Raw genomic sequence first — 24,136 nt, forward strand, 5'->3', positions numbered from 1 at the left:
TAGACAAGATGAGAATGGGAAATCAGACCACAGATGCAGTGGTAAAGTCATAGGTGATGAGCGCGCGGGAGGGGGACTAGTATTTTTTTCCGCTATGTTTATAATATACTCCTGTGATTCAAAGAACTTGGAGTTTGCCCAAGGGAATATCTGTACAACCAGCCCCCCAGGCTGTAACACATCCAGTAGACACTGAACTAGATGCAGTATGAACAGAAGTAGTGGTATCAGTAACAATAACATAAATGTGTGCTCTTTTTGAATGTGTATATATTTCCAGTAGTGCATTTTTTTGAATGCAGGATACAGAGACTGTATATACCTTTACATAATGATACTTTTCTTATACATGTTAGCATACATTAGCTTTCACCCCCTTTTAATCCCCTCTACTGCTAACCCTTCCTTCTACCATAACATTAACCCTCCCTGTAACCCTCACATAACCCTTTGATTTCATATAACTCTCACACTAATACTAATCCTCCAGCAAACTCTTAACTATTACTAACCTTTAACATAACCTTCACACTAATACTATCTTTCCATGTAACTCTCATGCTAATACTAACCCTCCATGTAACCCTCACACTACTACTAACCCTCCATGTAACCCTCACACTAATACTCACCCTCCATGTAACCCTCACACTAATACTAACCCTCCAGGTAACCCTAACACTAATACTAACCCTCCATGTAACCCCTAAACTAATACTAACCCTCCATGCAACTCTCACACTAATACTAACCTTCCATGTAACCCTCACACTAATACTAACCCTCCATGTAACCCTCAAACTAATACTAACCCTCCATGTAACTCTCACACTAATACTAATCCTACATGAAACCCTCATACAAATACTAACCCTCCATGCAACTCTCCATGTAATCCCCACACTAATACTAACCCTCCATGTAACTCTCACACTATTACTAACCTTCCACGTAACCCTCACACTAATACTAATCCTCCATGTAACTCTCACACTAATACTAACACTCCATGTAACTCTCTCACTAATCATAACTCTCCATGAAACGCTCACACTAATACTAACTCTCCATGCAACCCTCACACTAATACTAACCCTTCATGTAACTCTCACACTATTGCCCCGTACACACGGTCGGACTTTGTTCGGACATTCCGACAACAAAATCCTAGGATTTTTTCCGACGGATGTTGGCTCAAACTTGTCTTGCATACACACGGTCGCACAAAGTTGTCGGAAAATCCGATTGTTCTAAACGCAGTGATGTAAAACACGTACGTCGGGACTATAAACGGAGCAGTGGCCAATAGCTTTCATCTCTTTATTTATTCTGAGCATGCGTGGCACTTTGTCCGTCGGATTTGTGTACACACGATCGGAAATTCCGACAACGGATTTTGTTGTCGTAAAATTTTATATCCTGCTCTCAAACTTTGTGTGTCGGAAAATCCGATGGAAAATGTCCGATGGAGTCCACACACGGTCGGAATTTCCGACAACACGCTCCGATCGGACATTTTCCATCGGAAAATCCGACCGTGTGTACGGGGCATAATACTAATCCTACATGAAACCCTCATACAAATAATAACCATCCATGCAACCCTCAAGCTTATACTAACCCTCCATGTAACCTCCCCACTAATGCCCTGTACACACGGTCGGACATTGATCGGACATTCAGTCAACAAAATCCATGGATTTTTTCCGACGGATGTTGTCTCAAACTTGTCTTGCATACACACAGGCCACACAAAGTTGTCGGAATTTCCGAACGCCAAGAAAGTACACCACGTACGACGAGACTATACAAGGGCAGTTCAATACCAAGTGCGGAACCCTTTGGGCTCCTTTTGCCAATCTCGTGTTAGTAAAAGTTTGGTGAGAGACGATTCGCGATTTTTCAGACTTGTGGTTTTCAGATCGTATTTCTGCTGTTCAATTTGTGCTTGTGGGTTTGTATCTGCTCTTCAGTACGTGCAGCGAGCTCCCATTGACTTGTCATTGTGTTCTTGTCTGTTCGTTACTGATTTTCAGGTCGCTCTTCACAGGCCTTGCTGTTCTTCAGTGCGTTCTGTTACTTTGTTCTGACCAGCCAACCGTTTTCTAGCCATGTTGCATGTATGTACTCATCGTAGAGTTTGTGCTGTGCGGGGGCTTGGTGTTGGGGTCCTTACTTTGACACAAGCCCAGTCCATGAACAGGGCGAGGAGTTCATGGACCAAGAATTGGTTGCTCCAGCATGACCAATTCTGTCACATGCCTTTGCTCCGTGAGATCTGTGAGAATAATCCTGACCATTTCAGGAACTTTCCCCATTTTTCACCATTTGTTGGCTTTGCTGACTCCTTATATCAGGATACCTGCATGAGGCAAGCCATCACTCCAGAGCAGAGGCTCGTCACCACCCTGCGGTACTTGGCGATGGGGAGAAGCCTGCAGGACCTCAAGTTCTCGACAGGCATCTCCCCCATGCTCTGGGGATCATTATCCCAGAGACCTGTTCTGCCATCATCCAGGTCCTGCAGAAGGAGTATATTAAGGTAAGATTTTTATCCTTTAACATCACATTTTATTGTATTTAATGTTTGATAATATATTGTATTTCTTTCCTCATTCCCTAATTACCGTGATTGTAATATGCTGTGAATGTCCCCTTTGTCCTCATGCATGCTGGATTTTGTTTAAAAAATTTTTTTGTCCTTCATACATATTTGCCTTCACTTACCTCCCCAGCATGCTCTCCTGGGCCTATATCCACCTTGTCTACTCAATTAACAATGTATTTTGTCATCTCCATAGTAGTGCTTTACCCTAAATACCCCCTAAAATGTGTAAAATTGTGATTTGTGCTTTAAATTCTGGCAGGGTGCCAGAGGTTTTTTTTGGGGGGTCCCAAAATCATTTGGAACCCTCCCTCTCCCCAACTGCTAACTCAGCTGATACCAATCCTCTATCTGCTGACTTTGCCAAACCCATACACACTATACCTACCTCTTTTGTGGTCAGATTTATTGATGAATTCCCCAAAGCATGTAGTGCAAGGGCCTGCCTGACTACTTTCAAATGATACTGTTCAAAGTTTTTGTATCCTATTATTATCTTGATAGGTAATAGCAGAATGTAAAAATGTGCTAAAATGTGTACAGTGTGCATTTATATCTTTGTATTATGACACTTCTTACCTGTCCAGTCGGCTGCCAATAGTGTAAGTACGGAGGGGCTGGCCAAAGTAATACACATTATTTAGGCATTCATCTCTCAAAGAAGTGGAGAGGGTTACCTGGCCAAAACATCCCCCCCCCTAAAATTTTTAAAATGGCCCATGAGAGGGTGGGGGGAGGAATCTGATATAAAAAATAAATGTTATACTGATGTTGGCCAAGAATGTTTGTGTCTAATCTGCTTTCCATGTTTATGTGCAAAATTATTAATTTATTTTTCTTGTTTGACTCCAGTTTCCTTCCAACCCACAAGAATGGCAGACTGTGGCCTCCCACTTTGCCAGCGGTGGGACTTTCCTAACTGCGTCGGTGCAATTGATGGGAAACATGTCCACATCGTCCCACCACCCAACTCGGGGTCATACTATTACAACTACAAGGGGTTCAATAGTATTGTGATGTTGGCGGTGGTGTCGGCTACTTACGAGTTCCTGTATGTGGACGTGGGGAAGAATGGCCGGATGTCAGATGGTGGAGTCATCGCCCACACGGAGTGCTACAGGCATCTCCAGAATGGCAGCTTGGGCTTGCCACCTCCAGAAGACAATGCGGAAGGACTCCCATTCATCTTCGTTGTGGATGAAGCGTTTGCGCTGGGGGACCATCTTATGCGGCCATTCCCTATGAGGACCCTCACCCCGGACCAGAGGGTTTTTAATTACCAGCTGGCCAGAGCCAGAAGAGTGGTGGAGAACACGTTTGGAATAATGGCCAGCCGGTTCCGCCTATTTCTTACACCGATACACATGGCGGAATATAAACTCAATCACATCATCCTGGCTTGCTGTGTTCTCCACAACTTTTTAAGGAGAAATTCTTGGAACTATGCTGGCTCAGTTGAGCCTGAGGCCGGAATTCATATTAATGAACCAACCCTGATGGCGCTTGATACTGGCTGTCCTGGCTTGCCCCCCCAGAGTGCCCGCAAGGTCCGTATAAGATACATGGAATACTTTGCAGGTAGGGGGGCCATTGATATGCCAGACAATGTCTGAGACATTTTTTAAATAAAAATATATTTTAAACTGAACAAATATTTGCATTGATTTACTGCTTGGCTTTCTTTTAGCTAACCATGACTGAAATTTGGGGAGTCCTGAAAATGGCCTGATTGTGTAAAATTAGAAAGCACTGTGGGTGTTATTTACTAAAGGAAAATACACTTTGCACTAAAGTGCACATAAGACTGCACCGAAACTGCACTTGTAGTGCAAAGTGGATTTGCCTTTAGTAAAAAACCCCCATTGTCACTGAAAACAACAACTTTAAAACAAAAAATGCTTTTGAGCATTGAAAGAAGAAGCTGCACATTGTGCTTTCATTAAAAAGATTGAGAATCAACAATCACATGTGCATTTCTAATAAAAGGTTTTTAGAACAAACCAACATGTTTGTTGTATAACATTTTTTTAGGTCACATTAAAAGTAGAAATTGCCTTTTAAGGTAAAACAGGCATGTTTAAAACCATAAAAAAATACACAACTCTGGAACTTACAAAGTTCAACTTTAATAGAAATTGAAGGCAATATCAGACATGAGTATTTATAAACTGTGTTTGATATTGCGTTCAGCAGATGGGGTGATGTCACCCCTGGAAAAGCCAAATTTTGAAGATGCACACAAATTGCCGAATGTGCTAGCTGCCATCATGGGGGATCAAGGGATGTGTTTTGTGGGTGCAACCCCTTCCTCTCAGCTACTGTATTATTGAGGAAGGGGTTGCACCCACAAAACACGTACATTGAGCTCCCGTGATGGCAGATAGCACATGTTGACACACTGTGTGCATCTTCAAAATTTGGCTTTTCTAGAATATGTTAAACAATTTCAGAATCAAAAATACAATAAAGCAGAACTAAGTTAGGGATTTCTAGGGCTTTTAAATTCTCCCTAAAACATCAATGATGTTCTTCATTTTGTTTTGAACATCATTGATGTTTTGCTTGATTTTTTCCAAGTCCCTATTACACCCCATTATCTCCCCAATCAAGATCTGGGCACTAAATTTAAAAAAAAACACCATGTATTATAAATATGCCGGCATCCATCTCTTACCTGAGCCTGTGGTCGCAGACACTCACCTGTTGTGGTGACAATTTCCACCACGTTTCCCTCCTCCTCCTCTGGTTGGGTTTGGGGGATTTCCACTTCTTCATGAGGTGGGGGGTCTGTTGTCTCCTCTGATGAGTGGTGTCCTCCAAGTCTTTTCTCCTATGTAAAAAAATAGGTATACTTAGCATACAGATATTTGATGGCAGAAATAGGAATATGAAACATTGCTTGGAAGTGGGGTACAATTGTCTCTTTTGTCAGAGTTCCAAGATGAAGAAATATTTTTTCCCTTTGTCAAGCTTGAATACTTACCTGTTTTGTACAAGCTTCACAGATGGAGACACCCCTATAGTATCCACTGGAGCACCTGTGTGGGCCCCCTAATAAAAAGGGTGTTCTTGTGTCCCACACAAGTGCTCCAGCGTCCAGATGTGTAAACAGTTGCTGAGTGTCCTCTCCTTACACAGAATCTAGTTTGCATTTCATTCTATTACTAACCCATCTAGACAACAAAATTATTTTAAGAGAAGTAAGCCAGAAAAATGTATTGAACTGCATCTGGACAAAACATGGTGTTTTATTGGCCGAACGAAATATATATTGGGACAAGATTAGGAGACTTTAGCCTGACATTAGGGTTTGTCTTGTGTATTGCAGATAAAATGGATGGCTTCAATGACCACAACTTCCTCCCCCTGTCCATAGACAAAAACAGGGAGCTGCCCTGTCTGTGGCAGGTGAAACACTCGCAATATAATCATAAACAAAAGAGGCAGGCAGTGCTGGAGAAACTGCTGGAGTTGGTGAAGCCGGTTGTCCCCACGGCAACCATCCCCTATTTAAAAACCAAAATTGGTGGCCTGAGGAGCACTTATCTTAACTTAGGGAGCGCAAGAAGGTCCAGGATTCCCAGAGATCCGGAACTGCAGCAGATGACGTTTATGTCCCAAGGCTGTGGTACTATGAGAGACTTCAATCTCTGTCAGACCAGACTGAAGTCAGGGAATCCCTCTCAACCCTTCCTTCCACTCTTCCTTCCACCCTAACTTCCACCCAGCTGAGGCTTCCGATGTCAAACCTGGGACTTCCAGCCAGGAAGAAGTGGAGGAGCCCAGCTTGAGCCAGGTATAACATTGTTCTACAGATTTCTGGTCAATAAATAAATTATGTTTACTAGATGTTATTACTGATCACTAATTACTGATTTAATAAAGTGTTTTACACATCAATAGACAGTAGTGGGCAAAAATAATTGGGACAAGAATGAAAAATGCTGGGCTCAGAATAATAGTCTGTTATATTTGTTAACATTCAATTTGCAACAGTCATGAGCTGAAAATTGTGTGTGATGGATGAAGAAAAAACTAAAACTATGTCCCTTTTTCATACACAGGAAGACCTCAGCCAGGAGGAGGCTGTGGAATGTGGCACACAGGAGGAGGCTGTGGAATGTGGCAGCCAGGAGGAGGCGGGGGTTAGTGGCAGCCAGGAGGAGGCCGGGGTAAGTGGCAGCCAGGAGGAGGCCGGGCCCAGTAGGAGCCTCACAGAATCCCAGGTTCCTCCCCTCCGCCTTCCAACCAAAAGACCCTGGAAGGGGAGTAACGTGGAGGATTCAGCACTCAGGCTGATTCAGGAGGCTTCTGCGTCCCTCAGAGCCACCACCACTTGTGAAGAGGCATTTGCCTGCATGGCTGCCACCAAACTGCAGGACATGCAGGAGGTCCAACGCCTCATGTGTGAGGACATCCTTTATAAAACATTAACCAAGGGGGTGAGGGGCGAAATCACACCCAATACCCACCTGTGTGAGTTGCATCATCCTCCTCCTCCTGCCACACCTTCACCACCACAGACACAGCATGGAAGGAAGAGTGGAAGGAAGACAAGAAAGTGATGGCCTGGGTTCAGTCTGGTCTGACAAAAGATGCAGGCTCTTGTATGACCACAGCCTGGGGACATGTATGTCATCTGCTGTTGTTCATGATCTCTTGGACTTCTGGACCAGATTGTACTCCCTTAGATAAGGACTCCTCAGGCCACCAATTTTGCCTGGAAATAACTGATGTGTGCCCTGGGGGCCAAAGGCTTCGCCAATTTCTGCTGTCTCCCCAGCGTTGCCTCCCTCTTTCTTTGGTTAGGACCCCTATGTGTGTTTTCTTTCAAAAAGGACAGTTTGTTTGTGAGGAGGCAGGTACATTTCAAAAATACAATGTGAAATTAACAAGGGACACCAACACCAAGCAACCTCCTTGAGATGAAATAATACAAGATAATAATAAAAACACGCCCAAAACTAATCTGGAGTTAAAAAAAAATATATACAAAAAATAACACGAGATCAGGATTTCAAAAAAAAAATCTAAAAACATAAAACATAAAATGGATTTTGTTGTCGGAAAATTTTATAGCCTGCTCTCAAATTTTGTGTGTCGGAAATTCCAATGGAAAAAGTCAGATGGAGCCCACACACGATAACAAGCTCCGATCGCACATTTTCCGTCTGAAAATCCAACCGTGTGTACAGGGCATAATACTAACACTCCTTGTAACCTCCACACTAATACTAACTCTCCATGTAACTCTTGCACTAATACTAACCCTCCATGTAACCCTTACACTAATACTAACCCTCTATGTAACTCTCGCACTAATACTAACCCTCTATGTAACTTGCGCACTAATACTAACCCTCCATGTAACTCTCACGCTAATGCTAACCCTCCAAGTAACCCTCACGCTAATACTAACCCTCCATGTAACTCTCACGCTAATACTAACCCTCCATGTAACTCTCACGCTAATACTAACCCTCCATGTAACTCTCACACTACTACTAACCCTCCATGTAACTCGCACACTACTGCTAACCCTCCATGTAACTCTCACACTAATACTAACCCTTCATGTAACCCTCACACTAATACTAACCCTCCATGTAACTCGCACACTACTACTAACTCTCCATGTAACTCTCACACTAATACTAACCTTCCAAGTAACCCTCACACTAATACTAACCCTCCATGTAACTTTCACACTGATACTAACCTTCCAAGTAACCCCCACACTAATACTAACCCTCCATGTAACTCTCACACTACTACTAACCCTTCATGTAACTCGCACACTACTACTAACCCCCCATGTAACTCTCACACTAATACTAACCCTCCATGTAACTCTCACACTAATACTAACCTTCCATGTAATCCTCACACTAATACTAACCCTCCATGTAACTCTCACACTAATACCAACCCTCCATGTAACTCTCACACTAATACTAACCCTCCATGTAACTCTCGCTCTAATACTAACCCTCCATGTAACTCTCACACTAATCATAACCCTCCATGAAACTCTCACACTAATACTAATCCTACATGAAACCCTCATACAAATACTAACCCTTCATGCAACCCTCAAGCTAATACTAACCCTCCATGTAACCTCAACATTAATACTAACCCTCCATATAACTCTCACACTAATACTAACCCTCCATGTAATTCTCGCACTAATACTAACCCTCCATGTATCCCCCACTCTAATACTAACCCTCAATGTAACTTTCACACTAATACTAAGGCCCCTTTCACACTGAGGCGGTTTGCAGGCGGTATTGCGCTAAAAATACCGCCTGCAAACCGCCCCTAAACAGCCTCCGCTGTTTGTTCAGTGTGAAAGCCCGAGGGCTTTCACACTGAAGCGGTGCGCTGGCAGGACGGTGAAAAAAGTCCTGCAAACCGCTTCTTTGGAGCGGTGAAGGAGCGGTGTATTCACCGCTCCTTCACCGCTCCTGCCCATTGAAATCAATGGGACAGCGCGGCTATACCGCGGCAATACCGCGGCTATAGCCGCGCTGTACGAGGGATTTTAACCCTTTTTCGGCCGCCAGCGGGGGTTAAAATCGCATCGCTAGCGGCCGAATACAGCTACAAGAACGACGGTACAGCAGCGCTAAAAATAGCGCTGTTGTACCGCCGACGCCCCCACCGCCCCAGTGTGAAAGGGGCCTAACTCTCCATGTAACTATCACACTAATGCTAACCTTCCATGTAACCCTCACACTAATACTAACCTTCCATGTAACCCTCACACTAATACTAACCCTCCATGTAACCCCCACACTAATACTAACCCTCAATGTAACTCTCGCACTAATACTAACTCTCCATGTAACTATCACACTAATGCTAACCTTCCATGTAACCCTCACACTAATACTAACCTTCCATGTAACTCTCACACTAATACTAACCCTCCGTGTAACTCTCACACTAATACTAACCCTCCGTGTAACTCTCACACTAATACTAACCCTTCGTGTAACTCTCACACTAATACTAATCCTACGTGAAACCCTCATACAAATATTAACCCTCCATGCAACCCTCAAGCTAATATTAACCCTCCATGTAACCCCCACACTAATATTAACCCTCCATGTAACTCTCACACTAATACTAACCCTCCATGTAACCCCCACACACTAATGTTACCCTCACACTAATACTAACCTTTCATGTAACTCTCACATTAATAATAATCCTACATGAAACCATCATACAAATACTAACCTTCCGTTTAACCCTCATGCTAATACTAACCCTCCATGTAACTCTCACACTGATACTAACCCTCCCTGTAACTCTCACACTAATGCCCTGTACACACGATAGGATTTTCCGACAAAAAAATCCTGGATTTTTTTCCGACAGATGTTGGCTCAAACTTGTCTTGCACACACACAGTCACACAAATGTTGTCAGAAATTCCGAACGTCAAGAATGCGGTGAAATACAACTCTTACGACGAGCCGAGAAAAATGAAGTTCAATAGCCAGTGCGGCTCTTCTGCTTTATTCTGAGCATGCGTGGAATTTTGTTTGTCGGAATTGTGTACACACGATCGGACTTTCCGACAACGGATTTTGTTGTCGGAAAATTTGAGATCCAGATCTCAAGTTTTGTTTGTCGGAAATTCCGATGGAAAATGTCCGATGGAGCCTACACACGGTCGGAATTTCTGACAACAAGCTCCCATCGAACATTTGTTGTCGGAAAATTAACACCAACTCTTGCACTAACACTAACCCTCCTTGCAAACCCAACACTAACTCTTCCTGTAACAATAACTCCCCCCTTATGTAAACTACATCTCCTCTATTAGCATCCTTTGTGTTAAAAATTATTCTTACCATACTAAAAGATACCAAAACTAAAATAGTAGCACTGGAATATACTTGTAAGCATTTTTGATAAAAAAAAAAGGCAACTCTAGTCAAATCGTTCTTTTTAGCTCTGGATAGGTCAGGGAAAGTTTAGAACTTTTACCTGTTTTAATTGCTGGAATGCTATCTGGGAGATTGCATTACTGTTAGAAATGCTATCTACCCCAACACAAAAAAAGAATATTTTTTTCCTAGCTTTAAGCTTTAACAAATAGTAAATTACTAAAGGCATGAAGGGGTTTTTCACTTTACAGCCTAAACTAATCAAAATCATTCTAATGCTTTGAAATTTTTCATGAACTATCATGCGATGATACCAGAAATGACTGTATACCTCTTTCACTCATTTTTATTAACCACTTGAGCCCCGGACCATTATGCTGCCTAAGGACCAGAGGTCTTTTTCCAATTTGGCACTGCGTCGCTTTAACTGCTAATTGCGCAGTCATGCAATGCTGTACCCAAACGAAATTTGCGTCCTTTTCTTCCCACAAATAGAGCTTTCTTTTGATGGTATTTGATCACCTCTGCGGTTTTTATTTTTTGCGCTATAAACGGAAAAAGACCGAAAATTTTGAAAAAAAATGATATTTTCTACTTTTTGTTATAAAAAAAATCCAATAAACTCAATTTTAGTCATACATTTAGGCCAAAATTTATTCGGCCACATGTCTTTGGTAAAAAAAATGTCAATAAGCGTATATTTATTGGTTTGCGCAAAAGTTATAGCGTCTACAAACTAGGGTACATTTTCTGGAATTTACACAGCTTTTAGTTTATGACTGCCTATGTCATTTCTTGAGGTGCTAAAATGGCAGGGCAGTACAAAACCCCCCCAAATGACCCCATTTTGGAAAGTAGACACCCCAAGGAAATTGCTGAGAGGCATGTTGAACCCATTGAATATTTATTTTTTTTGTCCCAAGTGATTGAATAATGACAAAAAAAAAAAAAATATTTACAAAAAGTTGTCACTAAATGATATATTGCTCACACAGGCCATGGGCCTATGTGGAATTGCACCCCAAAATACATTCAGCTGCTTCTCCTGAGTACGGGGATACCACATGTGTGGGACTTTTTGGGAGCCTAGCCGCGTACGGGACCCCGAAAACCAATCACCGCCTTCAGGATTTCTAAGGGTGTAAATTTTTGATTTCACTCTTCACTACCTATCACAGTTTCGGAGGCCATGGAATGCCCAGGTGGCACAAACCCCCCCCAAATGACCCCATTTTGGAAAGTAGACACCCCAAGCTATTTGCTGAGAGGCATATTGAGTCCATGGAATATTTTATATTTTGACACAAGTTGCGGGAAAGTGACACTTTTTTTTTTTTTTTTGCACAAAGTTGTCACTAAATGATATATTGCTCACACAGGCCATGGGCATATGTGGAATTGCACCCCAAAATACATTTAGCTGCTTCTCCTGAGTATGGGGATACCACATGTGTGGGACTTTTTGGGAGCCTAGCCGCGTACGGGGCCCCGAAAACCAATCACCGCCTTCAGCGTTTTTAAGGGCGTGAATTTTTGATTTTACTCTTCACTGCCTATCACAGTTTCGGAGGCCATGGAATGCCCAGGTGGCACAAAACCCCCCCAAATGACCCCATTTTGGAAAGTAGACACCCCAAGCTATTTGCTGAGAGGCATGGTGAGTATTTTACAGCTCTCATTTGTTTTTGAAAATGAAGAAAGGCAAGAAAAAAGATTTTTTTTTTCTTTTTTCAATTTTCAAAACTTTGTGACAAAAAGTGAGGTCTGCAAAATACTCACTATACCTCTCAGCAAATAGCTTGGGGTGTCTACTTTCCAAAATGGGGTCATTTGGGGGGGTTTTGTGCCACCTGGGCATTCCATGGCCTCCGAAACTGTGATAGGCAGTGAAGAGTGAAATCAAAAATTCACGCCCTTAGAAAGCCTGAAGGCGGTGCTTGGTTTTCGGGGTCCCGTACGCGACTAGGCTCCCAAAAAGTCCCACACATGTGGTATCCCAATACTCAGGAGAAGCAACAGAATGTATTTTGGGGTGTAATTTCACATATTCCCATGGCATGTTTGAGCAATATATCATTTAGTGACAACTTTGTGCAAAAAAAAAAAAAAAAATTTGTCTCTTTCCCGCAACTTGTGTCACAATATAAAATATTCCATGGACTCGACATGCCTCTCAGCAAATAGCTTGGGGTGTCTACTTTCCAAAATGGGGTCATTTGGGGGGGTTTTGAACTGTCCTGGCATTTTATGCACAACATTTAGAAGCTTATGTCACACATCACCCACTCTTCAAACCACTTGAAGACAAAGCCCTTTCTGACACTTTTTGATTACATGAAAAAGTTATTTTTTTTTGCAAGAAAATTACTTTGAACCCCCAAACATTATATATTTTTTTAAAACAAATGCCCTACAGATTAAAATGGTGGGTGTTTCATTATTTTTTTTTCACACAGTATTTGCGCAGCGATTTTTCAAACGCATTTTTTGGGGAAAAAACACACTTTCTAAAATTTTAATACACTAAAACACACTATATTGCCAAATGTTTGATGAAATAAAAAAGATGATCTTAGGCCGAGTACATGGATACCAAACATGACATGCTTTACAATGTAACGTGCAGTGGCAACAAAATAAATACATTTTTAAAAGCCTTTACAGGTTACCACTTTAGATTTACAGAGAAGGTCTACTGCTAAAATTACTGCCCTCGATCTGACCTTCGCGGTGATACCTCACATGCATGGTGCAATTGCTGTTTACGTTTGACTACAGACCGCCGCTTGCGTTCGCCTTAGCGCAAGAGCAGGGGGCGACAGGGGTGCTTTTTTTTTTTTTTTTTTTTTTTCTTTATTATTTTTTTGCTTTTTTATCTTATTTTTAAACTGTTCCTTTCATTTTTTTTTTTTTGAATCATTTTTATTGTTATCTCGGGGAATGTAAATATCCCCTATGATAGCAATAGGTAGTGACAGGTACTCTTTTTTGAAAAAATTGGGGTCTATTAGACCCTAGATCTCTCCTCTGCCCTCAAAGCATTTGACCACACCAAGATCGGTGTGATAAAATGCTTCCCCAATTTCCCAATGGCGCTATTTACATCCGGCGAAATCTAAGTCATAAAATGCTCGTAGCTTCCGGTTTCTTAGGCCATAGAGATGTTTGGAGCCACTCTGGTCTCTGATCAGCTCTATGGTCAGCTGGCTGAATCACCGGCTGCATTCTCAGGTTCCCTGTTGAGACAGGAGAGCCAGAGAAAAACATGGAAGACGGTGGGGGGGGGGTCATTCCCTCCCAAGGCTTGTAAAGGCAGTCTAGAGGCTAATTAGCCACTAGGATTGCTTTTACATGAAAGCCGACCGCTGGCTGAAAAGAATGATACCAAGATGATACCTAAACCTGCAGGCATCATTCTGGTATAACCACTCAAAGTCTTGAATGGCGTACCTGAAGACAGAAAAATGGTTAACAATAAAGCACAGTAAACGGTAAAGTATAAAAAATTGCATACCTGAAAAACAAACATGATAAAACATAATAACAATAAAACATTGCAGAATAGAATACAGTAAAAAAGAGCAGAACAATAGAGAGAGAGAATAGAGAGAGAGAGAGAGAGAGAGAGAGAGAGAGAGAACAATAAAACGACAACAATTTTTTTTTATTTTATATATATTTTTTTTTTTTTACACTTTTTTTGTAACTAACTTTTATAACTGTAACCGGTTCCAGGTTCGGGTCTCTCAAAATGTGATGGCATCTTGGGAGACCCTCTGAAAGTGTGCCTAGTCTGTGCAATGCTGTACCCTACGCTAATACTCAACTAGTGCATGGTAGCGTTCAAAACATTCACCAATGCAAAGACCAGGATTGTCAGGACAGGAGGGACAATAATAGAGGGTGTCACGCCTATATCCGCGCTTGCTGCAGACACGACATCTTTTTTGGGGGGGTTCGCTGGGTAGGGGTACTCGGGAGGACATAAAAAAGCCTCTCATGCAGCCGGCTGCATTTGGTTGGGGATGTGAATGGGGGGAAGTACGGGTGCTGCAGAAGTGGTGGGTTCCCAATTAGGATTGGCGAATGCAGCAGGAAGGGCACTATGGGCACGACGGGCCTGTGTTTATCTTCTTGGTGGCAGCGGGACACTACTTGTGCTTGCCACCTCACCAGCTTGAACTGCACTTATGGGACTCGCCACGTCACCAAGTGTTACTGCAGTGCTGGTTTGACTACAACCGGGGTGTACTAGGCCGCTGGCGCTTGCCAGTTCACCAAAACGCTACCAAAAAAACTGTTAACGTTTGCAGGGATCAGGCCTGACTCTGCGAACGCTGCAGTTATGCGTTTAGTGTTTTGTAAGTGACAGTGATCGATCGATACTGCACTTGGGTGGGCTGGGCCGGGCGGAGGGGCAAAACGCAGGTGTTAGCAGGTATCTGGGCTGATCCCGCTAACACTGCGTTTTTGGGAACCCTAAACTGCTGGGGACGCTAGTATAGATCTGATCGGATCAGATATTGATCCGTTCAGATACTATACCACTAAGGGAGGTGTACGGTGCGTGGGTGTTAGCGGTACTGGCACTAACCTGATGCTGCCTGGGGCTGGTGCTTGCTAGTTCACCTAAATGCTAGCAAAAAAACTGTTAGCGATCGCAGGGATCAGGCCTGACTCTGCGAACGCTGCAGTTATGCGTTTAGTGATTTGTAAGTGTCAGTGATCGATCGATACTGCACTTGGGTGGGCTGGGCTGGGCCGGGCGGAGGGGCAAAACGCAGGTGCTAGCAGGTATCTGGGCTGATCCCTCTAACACTGCGTTTTTGGGAACCCTAAACTGCTGGGAACGCTAGTATAGATCTGATCGGACCAGATATTGATCCGTTCAGATACTATACCACTAAGGGAGGTGTACGGTGCGTGCGTGGGTGTTAGCGGTACTGGCGCTAACCTGATGCTGCCTGGGGCTGGTGCTTGCTAGTTCACCAAAATGCTAGCAAAAAAACTGTTAGCGATCGCAGGGATCAGGCCTGACTCTGCGAACGCTGCAGTTATGCGTTTAGTGCCTTGTAAGTGACAGTGATCGATCGATACTGCACTTGGGCTGGGCCGGGCGGAGGGACAAAACGCAGGTGCTAGCAGGTATCTAGGCTGATCCCGCTAACACTGCGTTTTTGGGAACCCTAAACTGCTGGGGACGCTAGTATAGATCTGATCGGATCAGATATTGATCCGTTCAGATACTATACCACTAAGGGAGGCGTATGCCGCGTGCGTGGGTGTTAGCGGTACTGGCGCTAATCTGACGCTGCCTGGGGCGACGCATATCACCGCCGGGCGATCGGGGGGCTAAACCTTTATTCGGTAATAAACGGCGGGTGCCCTGACACTATACAAAATAAACGAACTAACCAGCGTCACCCGTAACGGTTATACGGTGATCAGTGGTGAAAGGGTTAACTAGGGGGCAAACAAGGAGTTAAAACATTTATTAGGTAGTATATGGGGGTCCCTGTCGCTAAAAAATGCTGACGGCGAACCTAAATATTTACCTCACTAACTAGCGTCACCAGCGACACTAATACAGCGATCAGAAAAATGATCGCTTAGTGACACTGGCGACAGGGGGTGATCAAGGGGTTAAAACTTTATTAGGGGGGGTTAGGGGGGTATCCTAGACCTAAAGGGGGCTAATACTCACTGTCCCAACACTGTAACTGTCACAAACTGACACCAATGCAGTAATCAGAAAAAAAAAAAAACTGCTGGTGTCAGTTTGTGACAGGGAGGGGGGGTGATTGGGGGGGGGGGGTCGGGGGGCGATCGGGGGGGGGGATCGGGGTGTTTTGTGTGCCTGGCATGTTCTACTGTGTGTGTAGTGTTGTGCACTCACAGTGAAGTCTTCTCTCCTCGGCGCTGCAACGGAAAATACCGAGCCGAGGAAAGATGACATCATTTCCTTTGCTGCTGTTTAGCATACAGCAGCAAAGGAAGTGATCTGATTGGCCGGCGGCGATCGCGAGGGGGGGGCCACGAACGGATGGCCTCCCCCTCACCTCCGATCGCCGGGGGACAAAACAGGACCGCCTCGGTCCGTGCCGCCTTGCCGACGTACATCGGCGTGAGGTGGTCCTTAAGTGGTTAATGTAATCTTTATTTTTAGATACATTTTCTTGACATAACATTCAAATAAAAGCAAATAAAGCCAGACAGGACAAAGCATAGTTAGATTCTGCACAACATAGCCATTTGTGTCTTCATCACATACAGAATGATCAGGCCCGATTCGCCATCTAACATAGAGGGATTAGGAGACAAAGGTGTCAAACATATGGATTCGTCTCTACTCCTACTAAAGGACATAGGCAGTAGTCATGAGCACACCCTACTTAGTCCAGTAGATAATTAGAGCCATTTGGCACACAGAATCTGCAGATGTGGATCTTAAGAATCGGATCTTGAAAACAAAAATAATAAAGAAAAGAAAAGAAGAAAAGAAAGATGCACTTATGACATCTAATGCCGCGTACACACGGTCGGACTTTCTATCCTACTTGGTCCGGCACACTTTCCGACGGACTTTGTCCGCCAGGTGCGCCGGACTTTAAAACGGACGGACTTGCCCACACACGACCGGACTTTCCGGCGGGCTAAGTCCGCCCGTCTTTCCGACGGACTTTCGCCGGAGTTACGGCGGACTTTCAGAATGAACGGACTTGCCCACACACGGACAAGTCCGTTCATTTTGAACGTGACTCAGGTGCGACGGGACTAGAAAAGGATGCGTGGGGCGTGGTAGGGGGCGTGGTCACTGGCTGATGTTGACCACGCCCCCTAAAACGTCACAGTCCCAGCATGCCCAGGGACTGTGACATTAAAAGGGGGCGGGGTCTCCGCCTATATAAGTCACAACGCAGCCCTCGGAGAGCAGTCCAGCCGGAGAGAGCGTCGTGTCAACATCTGGAGAAGAGAAGAGAAGAGAAGAAGCCCAGAAGCCCAGAAGCCCAGGAGTCCGGACCTCTGCTGGCAAGAGAGCTACCTGAAGACAGCAGAGGAGCCGGCCGAAGAACTGGAACACCGGGAGAAGAACCAACCGGACGCCGGGAGAAGATGAAGCGCAGGGACCCCCGAAGTCGGAAGAAGACCCCCGAAGCCGGAGGAAGATCTCCCCCCCCGGAGCTGTTTAATAAAATATTTTAAAAACCTGTGTAGTGTGTTTTATTACACTTTTTCCCTAGGTGAATGGGTAGGGGTACCATGTACCCCATACTCATTCACATAGGGTGGGGGGCCGGGATCTGGGGGCCCCCTTATTAAAGGGGGCTCCCAGATTCCGATAAGCCCCCGCCCGCAGACCCCGACAACCAACGGCCAGGGTTGTCGGGAAGAGGCCCTTGTCCTCATCAACATGGGGACAAGGTGCTTTGGGGTGGGGGGCCCCGCAGGGCGCCCCCCTCCCCCAAAGCACCCACCCCCCATGTTGAGGGCATGCGGCCTGGTACGGTTCAGGAGGGGGGGGGGGGGCGCTCGCTCGTCCCCACCCCCTTTCCTGACCGGCCAGGCTGCGTGCTCGGATCGGGGTCTGGTATGGATTTTAGGGGGGACCCCACGCCGTTTTTTCGGCGTAGGGGGTTCCCTTTATAATCCATACCAGACCTAAGGGCCTGGTATGCCCCGCGCTCGCCGCAATAGGAAAATGTGTTTTTCCTATTGCAGCGAGCGCGAGATGCAATACCCTGCCCTCGTGTCGTATCTGGTCCGTCGGACCAGCATACACACGAGCGGGCTTTCCGTTGGACCAGCACACACACGAGCGGACTTTCCGCCCGAAACTGAGTCCGGCGGAAAGATTTAAAACTTTTTTCAAATCTAGGTCCGGCGGGCTTTTGGGAAAAAGTCCGCCGGAAAAGTCCGCCGGCGCCTACACACGGGCGGATTGTCCGGCACACTCTGGTCCGCCGGACCAAGTATGCCGGAAAGTCCGACCGTGTGTACGCGGCATAAGGGAATATTTCTGCAGGTTACCTCTCCCGAGGTCAATTCAAATAAAAGTAAAACTAATAACTACACTAATAGCTGTTCTCCTCCCGCCGGGGTGGGATCCCTCGGTCGTTTGTCAGTGCTTGCCTTTTCAACATAGTGTTTCCAGGCAGCCCAAACACCATACCATTTATCACATCTATCTTTGCACCTCGCCATCCACTCCTCTGCAGCCATAATTTCATTCACCAAGCAGATCCAATCTGATCGGCTTGGGGTCATACTACTTTTCCAATGAATGGGGATCAATCTTCTGGCTGCATTCAGAAGGTGAGGTAGTACTGATTTTCGGTAAAGGCTGAGAGGAACGGATGGGACGTGCAAGAGAAAGCCCAAGGGAGAATCCGGCAGGTCAATATCCAAAATGTGGATTATCTGAGATCTGATATCCTGCCAATAAAGTCTCAACTTGGGGCAATCCCACCAAATATGTAGGAAGGAACCCCTTTGTCCACACTCCCGCCAACAAGTGGCTGGGGAGGTCGGATATATTCTAGCAAGTTTAGTGGGTACTCTATACCATCTTGTTAGTACCTTGAACCCATTCTCTTGCATTTTTGTGTCTACTGAACTGGTATGAGTAAAACGGTATAGGTAATCTAACTGCATGTCAGAGAACTCATGGTTTAAGTCCCTTTCCCACTCTCGAACGTAACTTGGTTTCCCCAGAGGCACCCGCCTTAAAAGTAGTTCGTAGAGGACAGATATAGAGTGAGGTATTGAATTAGCGGCCATGCATAGCTTCTTAAAAGAGGTGGATGAGGTAGGGGAGTGTATGGCTTGATGCAAACCATGTGCAAAATGCTGAAGCTGCCCATATCTCCAGCCATCTAATGGGAAACTACCATATTGGGGTCTAAGAGATTCCGAGAGTAATCCCTGGTCCTGAAAGAACCGGCCGCACCTCACCTCTCCATCTGCTGTCCTGATGCGAAAGAAAGACGGGTGTTCCCCTGGGGCAAACCATGGGAAGCCACTCAGGGGGGTCAATGGGGAGAATAGGGGTGCCAGCTGCCTTGAGTTATTCAGGGTGTCCCATAGCTTCAATGCATGGACTGACAATGGGGAAACGTAAGTGGATAGGCCTCTATGAGCCTGGGGTAACCAAGGGGCATGTGATAAATTGCGACCTGCTAAAAATTTTTCTAGTGATAACCAAACCTTAGTGGTCACCCCATGGTGACAGTCCAATATCCGTTGTAGGGCAATCGCCTCATAATACATGCGGAGATCTGGGACGCCCAGGCCTCCCCACCGCTTTGGTCTCTGTAAGGTGCGAAGCGCCAACTGTGAACCTCGCCCCTGCCAGATGTATTTTATAAACACACTATTGAGGCTCGAGAAGAAAGACCTGGGTAGGGAGATAGGCACCATTTGTAGATAGAACAGAATGCGAGGGCGCACATTCATCTTTAACACACTGACTCGGCCCATCCATGAAAAGGTTTCCCTGTCCCAGCCATGTAAATCTGATTTTATAGTGGATAATAGTTGAGTGTAATTATTATTATATAACTGAGAGCAATGGGGGGGTGAGATACACTCCAAAGTACTTCAGATGGTTACAACACCACTGAAAGGAGAAGGAGGATTGCAACCGTGTACACAAATTCGGGGAAACACTTAGGGGCAAGATCTCCAACTTAGTATAGTTTATTTTAAAGTTAGCAATAGAGCTGAAGGTCTGTAATTCATCCATGATGTTGGGGAGAGAGATCAACGGGTCAGCCACATAAAACAGGTCATCATCTGCATAAGCCGATAGTTTATGTTCCTGAGGTCCAAGGTCAAAACCCTTAATATTAGGGTTAGCTCGTATCCTATTGAGCAATGGCTCCAGGGTGAGGGCAAAGATGAGAGGGGATAACGGACACCCCTGTCTTGTCCCGTTTCTAATATAGAAAGTGTCAGAAAGAACAGTAGGGGGAGAAAGGCGCGATAATATGTATTTGTGTATCCGTCAGGGCCTGGGCTTTTCCCTTTTGGCACATCTTTGACTACAGTTTCTAGTTCTGTCTGAGTGATAGGAGCTTCTAGATTTTTGATATTTTGGGCAGTGAGTTGGGGGGCCCGGGCCTCTGTCAAGTACTCCATAATATGAGCTAGTTTTTGGTCAGCTGTCAGATTGGGTAGCGTGTCAAGGAGCTGGTATAGCTGAGCATAATACTCTCTAAATGCAGCTGCTATCTTCGATGAGTGGATCACAGGCTGACCACTCCGAGACTGAAGTTTATGTATGTGGTTAGAGGCCTGTTGTCTTTTTAGAGCTCTAGCTAACAACCGCCCGCATTTATTCCCATATTCGTAAAAATTATGGGAGACGTAGCGAAGTCGGGGCACGAATCCGAGTGTCCAAAAGAGTGGCGAGTTCTATGCGAAGGGACTGGAGTTCTGATGTCAATTCTGAAGTCACACTGTGCTTATGTTTTAGTTTAGCTAAGTGGATCTTCCCCAAAAGGGATTGAAGGTCTCCCTCCCTTGCTTTCTTTAGTCTCGCACCTTGGGAGATTAATTCCCCCCTAATCACCACCTTGCAACCCTCCCATATAGAAGACCACCCCACATCTGCTGTGGAATTTTCGGCAAAATATCGGGAGATAATATCTGACACGCTTTTAGATGCTATAGTATCATCCAGAATGTTCTCATTCAGATGCCAGGTCCAGGACCTGGCCTCGGAGGACAATGGATGTATGGATACGGACACTGGAGCGTGATTCGACAGGGTAATCAAACCTATCGACGCTCCTGCTAGCGTCTCCAGGGAAAATTGATCCATCATCACCATGTCAATGCGGGTGTTTACAGCATGAGTCGCCAAATAGTAGCTGAAATCTTTGTCGGTGGGATGAAGCAATCTCGAGCAATCGACAAGGTGATGAGACTGTAAGGTTTTTCTAAAATGTTTGAGGAAGGCAAATGAGTGGGTGGAAAGACCTGCAGAAGTGTCTAGCTTGGGATCGGGGCTGACGTTGAAATCTCCCCCCACAATCAATGGGAGTGGGAGAGGGACTCTAAAAAAGAATCCAAAAAGGTGAGTTGGTGGGTGTTTGGGGCGTACACGGTTGCAAATGTAAATTTACGGCCTAGGATGGTGCCTTTAACAAAAACATACCTGGCATTTGTGTCAGACAACTGGTCCACCAGGATAAATGGGCATTGTTTATGTATAGCTATTGCCACGCCACTCGATTTAGCTTGAGGGGAATTACTAAGAAACCATTGTGAATATAGGTGGGTGGGAAGGCGGGGGACCAAGTCAGTGCGAAAGTGTGTCTTCTGTAAAAGGATCTGTGCCCCCATGCGTTTGGTCTCGAGCCACAATTTACTGCGTTTATTAGGCGAGCTCAACCCTCGGACGTTGTATGATACCACTTTCAGAGATGCCATAAGGTGGTGGTTTCAAGGAAGGGTCTCCAACCCCGAGCAGGAGGAACAGCAGATCTGCAGAAAGTCGATTCATAAATCCATGAGTGCTGAGAAAACATAAGGCAAACATAAGAACTCAAAAAACAAAAAAACAAAACAGCAGTTAAAACAACCAACAAGGAGGATGCCGTAAGGGCCCTCCAAACTGACCAACCATCACTAGTCGGGAACCTCCATCCAGCCATCTGACCAATAAAAGGATGGAGGTCAGCGAGCAGCGAGGGATCCCAAATGTGGGACTGAACTCCTAAGAGTTGACCTACGTGGGGGGAAATGGCGCAACACCAAGTGTGAGCCGCCTAGAACAGTCATCCCCAGTTAGCAAGAAGGGCCTAGCATCATCTACAGTGTGCCAGCCCGGTGCGTTGTAACCGCAACAGCTGCAATAAAAGTCGTTACATCCCAAAAAGTGAGAAAAAGGGGGGGGCGTCCTGTAAACAAGAACAGAGGTTAGAGAGTCACAAGAATCCTTTAGGATCTCCTCGGAAAGGGGGGACGGAGGGGTGAATTTTCTCCAGATCTGCGCCTATACCGACCTCTGCGGCGAGAGGTATGCCAGGGCTGAGGGCGCACGGGGAGCGGTATCTCCGGAGCGGACCTCTAATCCGTGATGTCAATAGCAGGTAGGCCCAATTGTTGCAGGAATTGTGGCAGTTCTTCCCTGGAGCGTAGAACAACTTGTCGGTCATCTTTGGTTACCAACAGTTGGAACGGAAATCCCCATCTGTAAATCAGCTTTGCATCTTGCAGGGCCTCAAGTACCGGCTTAAGGGCCCGGCGTTGCATCAAGGTGCGTCCAGAGAAATCTGAAAAAAGGGATAGCTTTGCTCCATCAAAGTCCACGTGGCGGACACCTCTGACGTGAAACATTATGCTTTCCTTCAAGGAATACTTGTGTAGTTTGCAGATAATGTCCCGTGGCTTATCTGGATCCTCTGAGGGCGGACGAAGGGCCCTGTGAGCCCTGTCTATCTCAATGTAGTCAGGTGCAGCGCGGCCTAGGATCTGTTTGAAAAGTCCCTGCAGCTATGGAACTATGTCTTTGGGGCCAGTAGCTTCAGGCATACCCCTGACTTTGCTCCATCAAAGTCCACGTGGCGGACACCTCTGACGTGAAACATTATGCTTTCCTTCAAGGAATACTTGTGTAGTTTGCAGATAATGTCCCGTGGCTTATCTGGATCCTCTGAGGGCGGACGAAGGGCCCTGTGAGCCCTGTCTATCTCAATGTAGTCAGGTGCAGCGCGGCCTAGGATCTGTTTGAAAAGTCCCTGCAGCTATGGAACTATGTCTTTGGGGCCAGTAGCTTCAGGCATACCCCTGATGCGGATGTTAACTCTGCGACTTCTGTTTTCAAAGTCATCCATTTGGTCAATTAAGGAGTTAATCCTGCGGTCCTGTGTCTTACAGCGTTCATGGAGAGCTTGCAGAGCAGGAGTAACAACTTCCCTTCGAGCTTCCAGATCTTCCACTCTACCCCCAATATGTGCTGTGTCTGCCTGCAAGGCCTCAATATCTTGCCTACAGGCCTTCTCCACCCTGTTAACAAACAGTTCCAAGTCTGCCTTTGTGGGGAGGGCAAGAATGTGAGCCCGCAAATCTGAGTCCCCTAGTACATCTCCCAGTGTTGCAGGAGGAGCGGAGCTAGCTGAGCTGGCAGGAGAGGCAGGTAGAGGGGGAGAGGGAGAAGGTGGCCGTGGAGAGGGGATAGGGGAGGCAGCACGAGCGGCCTGATGTTTACCGGTCGGCGCCATCTTGGATGTCCCTGGAGCGGTACGGCGCGGCTCTGTAAAGTACAAATCCAGGGAGCCAGATCGGTTCCGAGGGGTCCGCTGAGGCTGCGGTGATGTCCGCCGTCTGGATGGCATAGTGTGGGGTTGAAATCCCCACAGGAAAGCTGCTGCAGGTGCGGTATATGCTGCGGGCTGAGCGAGGCTCTCTCTCAGCACGTCCTCACACGTTAATGCCACGGCCACGCCCCCCTCTTTTACTCATTTTGATTCACTGGGTGGAATGATTTATAAATAGTTTATATTTATATTGTGTTTTTTTATATTTATAGAATTCTTGGTTTACAGAGAAAAGGGCATTATTATAGAGGTTCTTTCTGAAACTCTTGAACTTTATTTGTTCTAAATTTAGAACAATGTCA

General features: G+C 45.5%; 1 protein-coding gene across 1 annotated transcript in view; it reads right to left on the reverse strand.

The window, feature by feature from the left end:
• The window catches only part of LOC141141237 (uncharacterized), a 151,629-nt gene extending 127,891 nt beyond the window's left edge, over window positions 1-23,738 (reverse strand). The window contains exon 1 of the mRNA XM_073628921.1: window positions 23,303-23,738. Within this exon, the coding sequence (XP_073485022.1) occupies window positions 23,303-23,738 (436 nt within the window). The remainder of the gene's footprint in view (window positions 1-23,302) is intronic.
• Window positions 23,739-24,136: the final 398 nt, after the last annotated feature.

Source organism: Aquarana catesbeiana, linkage group LG04 (assembly GCF_042186555.1).
Source record: "Aquarana catesbeiana isolate 2022-GZ linkage group LG04, ASM4218655v1, whole genome shotgun sequence".
In the NCBI taxonomy this organism is placed as follows: domain Eukaryota; kingdom Metazoa; phylum Chordata; class Amphibia; order Anura; family Ranidae; genus Aquarana; species Aquarana catesbeiana.